The sequence below is a fragment of the Gossypium arboreum genome, chromosome 7 (genome assembly GCF_025698485.1).
Source record: "Gossypium arboreum isolate Shixiya-1 chromosome 7, ASM2569848v2, whole genome shotgun sequence".
In the NCBI taxonomy this organism is placed as follows: Eukaryota; Viridiplantae; Streptophyta; class Magnoliopsida; order Malvales; family Malvaceae; genus Gossypium; species Gossypium arboreum.
The window spans coordinates 4,558,415-4,566,580 of record NC_069076.1 but is presented as its reverse complement, the minus strand read 5'-3'; the positions used below and the strand labels follow the sequence as shown (position 1 = coordinate 4,566,580).

General features: G+C 28.5%; 1 protein-coding gene across 1 annotated transcript; it reads left to right on the top strand.

The window, feature by feature from the left end:
* Positions 1-6,345: 6,345 nt before the first annotated feature.
* LOC108482817 (transcription factor MYB30-like) lies at positions 6,346-7,854 on the top strand. The gene is made up of 3 exons (XM_017785913.2): positions 6,346-6,714; positions 6,819-6,948; positions 7,082-7,854. The coding sequence occupies exons 1-3, from the start codon at positions 6,582-6,584 to the stop codon at positions 7,713-7,715; spliced, it is 897 nt and encodes a 298-aa protein (XP_017641402.1). The 5' UTR covers positions 6,346-6,581; the 3' UTR covers positions 7,716-7,854.
* Positions 7,855-8,166: the final 312 nt, after the last annotated feature.

The window sequence follows — 8,166 nt, the reverse complement described above, 5'->3', positions numbered from 1 at the left end:
TTTTATATTATTTTATACATATGATTTCTTTTAAACCTCTTCCTATATTTTGTTATATATATATATATATATATATATATATATATATTGATATTTGAAGGAAAATCCACATATTTTATGTATCATTTAAACTATTATTATTCACATACTTGGTGTATATATTTGGTCATGTTATTTTAAATATATAGTTTTTAAAAGAGATCTATTTGTATATATAATTATGTTGTTAAAATATATTACTTATATAACTTATGATAGAGTTAATTTAATCTTATAATTTATATTTTAGTTCCATGTTATTTTTGTGCATCATTGTTTCTGAAATTTATTCACAAATACATTTATTTAGTTTCATATTTTATACACATGCAATCTTTTCATATTTTATGTTTTTAAAATTATCTTTATTATTGTTAATTTCAAATAAATGTTTTATTTTTAAATATTTGGCATTTTATTCAATTCAAATGGTTTTAATTATATTTATATTCTTAGTTTTTTCCTTTTATAAATTATTTCAAGTCCTAGCATATGTTATTTGCTCGTTAGCCCATCATTTTTAGAATTTAATTTAGTATTATATCAGTTTTATATTATTTGGTATTTCATGAGTTAATTGTCCTCACGTCATTTCATGTATATTTACATCGCGTTTACTTGTTTCACCCATGCTTGTAAATTTTATTGTTTTAAATTAATTGTTTGTTTGATTTGATTGATTAAATAAGATTATGTTATCTGCACTTATCAAGTATTGTACGTTTTTCATGCATATTAACCCATATTCATCACTTCTTTTCCTCTTGATTTACAAATGTTGTTTTGTGGTTTTTTTAATTCTTTGAAATCAATTATTCCATTTTATTTCTAGTAAGATCAATGTGTTTTGAGATAATTTACAATCATTTATTTAAATTCTTTGTTGAAAGCAAGGCAATATGCAATATTTGGAAATTCGGGAAATCGTGCCCTATCGTGCTGGGTTCCGATTTTTTGTTGGACTAAATATCTGGATATCCTTTTATAATTTTTAACCTAAAAGCTTTTGGAAGTCAAAAATCAATCATATTTTCAAAGGTATGAAGAATCGTGTCCAATCGTGCTGGATGTGATGCTACGCACCTTTGAAACGAGAGAATTTTGACAACCAATTTGAACCACGCACATGTTTTAATAATAATCATATTTCAAAATTTCTTTTCTAAAACCTTAAACATAAGGACAACGTGTAATTAATCTGGTACCAATCTTTGGGTGTAGTGAGGGTGCTAATCCTTCCTCCTACATAACCGGCTCCCGAACCCATTTTTAAATTTACGTGGACCAAAATTATTTTAAAATGTTTTATTAGGTGATCCAGTCACACCTAAACAAAAGATTGGTGGCGACTCCACACTCGGTTTTAAAAGTCGATCCCGGTTTTGTTTTTAGAAAATGGTTTCGACACCCAAGATAAGACATTTTCCCAATTGGACTTGATAGACGACATATTAGTTTTTCAATCGGTTTGCTCATTTTTTTATTAGACTAAGGACATGTTTAGGTTCATCTATTAATATAAGTTTTTTTTTTGTATTATGATCCGATCACGTAATACTGTTTAATATTAGTTAAACATTAGATAACAAATAAGTTAATATTTACTTCTATTTTGCTTTGTGTGCAAAAACAACTGGAGGACAATATGCAAAGAGTATTAATATAATTTATTAATAATTTTATTAAACCAATCTGTTTGAAAAACTTAGTACATCATATCCAATACTGCCTTATACTGTACATGTTTACTACATTTGAACTAACAGGTTCACATGAAGATTAACCCTTTTATCTTCTTTGATTTTCAATTAATTAAAGACAAGCTGGATAATACTAAATCATGAAATTAAAAAAAAAAAAAACTATTCCATAAGTAGATCAAATTGTCCTTTAAATTCAGCTAGATAAAGTTCCAAAAAAATCTACTTTCCCTCTTTACGAAAAATTCTTGTTATCATAAAATACTTTAATTAAAAAAAAACTATTTAAACTCATATTGCAACTAAAAGTTGAACTGTCGAAACTTCTAACGAATATTAAGAAATAATGATAGAAAGTCGTTAATAAAATTCGATACATACTTTGACTTTACTACAATATTGTTCATGAGTAATTATTTTGTGCATCTTTTCGTTCATTTTTCTTTACTTTTTCTGTTATTTATTACAGTAAATATAAATGGCAGAGAGAGTGTGTGTGTGGTTATAGTTTCCTCTAGAGCACAAATCACATTGAATGCCACGCGGTTTTGTGAGGTAGATGAGGCGTAGGCTTTGTGCCTTTGCATGCTTGAGTTGACTTCAGCAAAACATGATCCAATATTTACAATAATGTTTGAATTTTAACTTTTAGGGTAAATTAACCATTAATAATTGTAAATAGGCTCATTCTTATTTTCATCTTTTAAATTTCCTTTTGTTAATTTGGTTATCTAAAAAAATATCAAATTATTACTTCACTATTAAATGGTAATAAAATGTTGACTATTTTTTACGTTAATCACTTTAAGATTAGACTAAACTACCAGTTAATCACTCTAAATATTTATAAATATCAAATTTTACTGTAGGTTAATATATTAAAAAATCTTAAATTACTCCACTTTGTTTAAATAAACACTTATACTATTTTAATAATTAAACAAACCTTAACGTATGATTTTTAGTCATGAAAGTCTTTAATTTTAATATTAAAGTAATAATATTTTTTTGATTTTTAAATTAATTTGCACTTAATGTTACTATGAGTCTAATGAGAATAGTTTATTAAATAAAAATAAAATAATACTTTTTAAAGTAGAATAAAATAATAATTTTAAAATTTCTTAAAATGCTTATACACATAGCACATTTAATTACTCATTTGAAAATTTTGATTATTCTTTTTTTAAATTAAAATTTTGATTACTCTTTTAAATTATATGTTAATGTTAAAGTATATATAATTTCTATTGCATCAACAAAAATTAGATAAACTGTAGAAATTTAAAATATTTTTACTTTAATATTAAAATTATTAAATTTTATAGATAAAAATAATAAATTATAAACTTATTTAACTACTAAAATAATTTAAGAACGGTAACAAATTAAAAGCTTTTTAGTATATCAACATTTATTCTACTTATTGTCATCTCATCTTTGTTAAACATGACTCCTATTTTTAGTCAAATTTGAGAAATAATCTTTCGCTTAAACTCTATTTATTTGTTTCAATCAAACACTGATTAGTTTAGATTATTTTATTATTATTTGACCTATAAATTTAGCATATAAATAGGCTCTTTTACAACCTAGAAAAAACACCAATTAGATATTAGAACTCGTAACACATTTAGAGAATTTTGCGTTTACGTTTTGAGGGTTCTTTGTTATCAGGTTTTCGGGGTTTAGTTTTTATCTCCATCTTTTGTAGTCTTCGTTCTTTTGCCATTATAGTAAAATTATCTTCGCCCATGGTTTTTTATCCTTTTTGGAGGGGTTTTTCCACGTTAAATTTGTGTGTTCAATTTCTCAATTTATTTCGCTATTTTTTTTACTTGTTGCTTAATCGAGTCGATCTTAACAAGTGGTATCAGAGCTAGTTCAATTTTTATAGATCAGCTCATTCAAAGATGGCAACAACAGGGTTTGAAATTGAGAAGTTCAACGGTGAGACAAATTTCAATCTATAGCAAGTTCAGATGATGTCAATTCTAGTTCAATTCGACTTGAAAAAGATTGTTACCGGGAAAAAGCCTGAGAATCTAAATAAAACAGAATGGGAAGAGCTTGATGAAAATGCTTTGTCTGCAATCCAGTTGTGCCTTGTGAATACGGTATTGCAGGAGGTATTGATGGAGAAAATATCATCCGCTTTGTGGAAAAGGTTAGAAACTCTTTACGTGACTAAGTTTTTGACTAACCGTTTAGTTTTGAAACAACGTCTATTTACGTTTCGCATGAATGAAAGTGAGCTTCTTAGAGATCACGTCAGTCAATTCATTATTCACTTAAATGATTTAAAGAATGTTGAGGTTCATATTGACGATGAAGATCAGGTTATGCTATTATTGTGTTTTTTACCCCCTTCATACAAGTCTTTCAGGGAGACCCTGATTTATGGCAGAGACAAGCTCTCGTTCGAAGATGTGAAGGGTCATTTTTTGAGTAGAAACAAACTCGACAATGAGTTTCATTTGGATAGCAAGACAAATAGGTAAGCTTCAGTTTTGGTAGCATCAAAGAAACAAGACAAAAGGTGTCGCTATTGTAAAAAGTTAGGTTACGTCAGAGCAGATTGTTATAAACTGCGAAATAAAAGAGCTGCTGAGAGTAACAAGTAAGATGTAGTTGGTGCTAATTTGACTGATGAAAAAGGTGATGATTTCTTGTTAGTGCCAACGAGCGATAACTCCAAGCTCACGTCCGAGTGGATCTTAGATTCGGGATGTTCTTTCCACATGTGTCCCAATAGAGAATGGTTCTCCATATATAGTTTGGTTGAAGGTGGAGTTGTGCGCATGGGAAATTATTCATCTAGTAAGGTAATTGGTATTGGTACTGTTAAAATTAGGATATACGATGGGACGATTATGACACTCTCAGATGTCAGGTATGTACCTGATTTACGAAAGAATATCATCTCATTGAGTATTTTAGACTTGAAAGGATGCAGAATCAACATCAAGTCGAGTGACATTAAAATATCTCGTGGAGCTCTCATTTTGTTAAAAGGTAAAAGAGCTGACAATCTTTATATTCTGGAAGGTTCTACAGTGATCGGTGAAATTGAACGTCCCTCGTTCGTTATGGAGTTAAAGTCAACTCGTTTGGAGCAGAGGCAACTTGATCATAAGAGGGAAAAATGTATGACCGTTTCGTTGAAGAGAAGTTCTCTTTTGGATGCAGGTTTTGAAAAGTTAGGGCACTATGTTCGTGAAAATCAAACTCGGGTTAGTTTTTATTTGCTCGTGTACAAGTTGAAGGCTAGAAGTCTTCCAGTTTCTAAGCATAAATTTGACTCAGTTAACTCCCTGCATAGTTCAAGATAGGCTCGTGGCGGGCTTTGACAAAGATGGCGTTGTGGAAATATGAGTCAAGGTGGAGATTTGTTAAATATGACTCCTATTTTCAGTCAAATTTGAGAAATAATCTTTCAGTTAAACTCTGTTTATTTGTTTCAATCAAACACTGATTAGTTTAGATTATTTTATTATTATTTGACCTATGAATTTAGCCTATAAATAGGCTCTTTTACAACCTTAGAAAAAACAACTATTAGATATTAGAACTCATAACACATTTAGAGAATTTTTTATTTACGTTTTGAGGGTTCTTTGTTTTCGGGTTTTCGGGGATTAGTTTTTATCTCCATCTTTTGTAGTCTTCGTTCTTTTGCCATTATAGTAAAATTATATTTGCCCGTGGTTTTTTATCCTCTTTGGAGGAGTTTTTTCACGTTAAATTTGTGTGTTCAATTTCTCAATTTATTCCGCTATTTTTTTTTACTTGTTGCTTAATTAGGTCGATCCTAACACATACTTTTATCATCACTTGAAATAATTTTTATTCCATTAACAAGAAATTAGATAAAATGTCAAAAATTTAAAATATTTTTACTTTAACATTACAATCAAGAAATTTTATGAATAAAAATTATAAATTAAAAACTTATATAACTACAAAAATAATTTAAAATTTTGTTTAAGAAAATTGTAATAATTTAAAAGCTTTTTAATATATCAGCATTTATTGTACTTATTGTCATTGCTAGTTGTATCATCACTTGGAATAATTAGTCATGAATACAATCACAACCACTTATAATCAAAATTAGATAAAATTATCATAGAAACCATTATAATAGATAAAATTATCATAGAAGCCTCTGTATTAAAAATTAATTGTATTTTTTATTTAATAAAAAATAAATAAATTAGACATTATAAGTTATATTAAACAGTAAGTTAGTTATTTTATTAAAATTTCATTCAATTCTATTGTTAAAAACTAACGTAGTTGATAAAATAATCGACAGTTACATATGGTCTCTCACGTGTACCTTATTTTGATGTATAAAGATTAGTTTTTAATAGTAGAAATGAATGAAATTTTAATGAAGAATCAATTTACTTCAGTTTACTCCGTATAGAAACTAATTTATTATTTTTAATGAAAAATAAAATATAATCATATTCTTAATACAAATAACATCATAATACTTTTAAAAATATCAGTAACAAAATAAAAAAAATTGAAATCATAAAACAAGGTTCAATAATGTTATTATTGAGCTGTCTATTTAAGTCGATCCCTCCCTCTCTCTCCTTGAGTTAATGCACTTGCTGTCATCTTTTTGACCCTTTAGGGAGGGAGTTGGAACTTGGATACAACCCTTTTTTTCCTCTTTTTAAGTCAGCATCCTCACTGTCTTACACTTTGATTTCTATATATGTAATGCTGCAACATCAAATCCTTTGTCTTAATATTAGACTCGTCTTAAAGCTCCCACCAACATAAACTAAACCCTAAAAACACAAGAAATCAACTGCAGTTTTGATAATGGGAAGACAACCTTGTTGTGACAAAGCTGGTGTCAAGAAAGGGCCATGGACTCCTGAAGAAGATCTCATCTTGGTGTCTTATATTCAACAACATGGTCCTGGGAATTGGAGGGCTTTTCCCACCAAAACAGGTTCTAGAACAGGATCTTGTTTTGTTTTGTTTGGTATTTGATCGTAAATGAATACAATCATGCAATTACTAATCTTTGTTATATATATATATATATATATTCAGGTTTGCTTAGATGTAGCAAGAGTTGCAGGCTTAGGTGGACTAATTACTTACGGCCTGGGATTAAAAGGGGTAACTTCACAGAAAATGAAGAGAAAATGATAATCCACCTTCAAGCACTCTTAGGCAACAGGTTAGTGATCACTTACCGTATATATATATATATCAAGTATCAACAGTGAATATTAACTTGTCGTCTGTTTAGTGTTGAATGTAATGAATAAGTTGGTTTTATAATGAATGGGGGGCATTTATTATTGTTACAGATGGGCTGCAATAGCATCTTACCTCCCTGAAAGAACAGACAATGACATCAAAAATTATTGGAACACTCATTTGAAGAAGAAGCTGAAGAAGCTACAAGGCAATGAAGGTTCTTCTAGATATGGGTTTTCATCATCATCATCGTCATACCAGATTTGTAGAGGTCAGTGGGAGAGAAAGTTGCAGACTGATATCCATATGGCTAAAAAGGATTTATCTGATGCATTATCACCTGAGAAATCAAGTGACCACACATCTTATCCAAAACCAAGTGGATATGCTTCAAGCACTGAAAACATAGCTAAGTTGTTGAAAGGGTGGATGAGAAATAATCCATGGAAAATGGCTGATTCTACAGATTATAGTGAAGAAGGGACTGATCCAATGAAGGAAGACAAGAACAGCAAGGAAATGGCAGAGGCATTTCAATCACATTTAGGGTTTGAATCTTTAGATTCTTCACTTTCTGATATCTCACCATCTATGTCACCTGAGGCAAGCCATTCACAATATGAAAGTAAGCAACACGTCAATGCTCAAAGCCAACTTTCAATGCTTGAGAAATGGCTTTTTGATGAAGGCAAAGATTACCAACTTTGTGACAATATATTAGACCAAAATGTTCTTTTTTTCTGAAAGGTAGAGGGGAAAGTTCTTTGGGGTACTTTTCATCTTGGATTATAATTTTTTCTAGGTTGAGGTTTCCTAGGGTGAACAAATTCAATGTATAAATTTAACATTATTGTTGCATATTATATCTTTCATTTGAGAATAACCAATAGTTTTATGGTTAATAGATTAATTCTTTCAGAATTATTTGTGATTGTTTTTTAAATAAAATCGTTTTTAAAATTTGAATTCAAATTTTTTATAAAGAGTATAATATATTTTACCATCACATTTAATATTTATTGATAACCTTAATAACTTTTTAATATATTTTACTTGAAGTTAGAAATGAATTAAAGTTGTTTTCATTTAACTTTTTCTTGATAGTTAATAATAAAATATTATTTTATTCAAGTTTAATTAGAAAATATATTATTAAATAATTTCTAAATATTTTATTTTTAATAGTAAAGTGAAA

Bases quoted from the DNA above. Each gene is read 5' to 3' on its own strand.
- LOC108482817 (XM_017785913.2), top strand. From the start codon at position 6,582: ATGGGAAGACAACCTTGTTGTGACAAAGCTGGTGTCAAGAAAGGGCCA. The intron at 6,715-6,818 runs GTTCTAGAACAG...ATATATATTCAG, and splicing joins GGCTTTTCCCACCAAAACAG to GTTTGCTTAGATGTAGCAAG. The intron at 6,949-7,081 runs GTTAGTGATCAC...TTATTGTTACAG, and splicing joins CAAGCACTCTTAGGCAACAG to ATGGGCTGCAATAGCATCTT.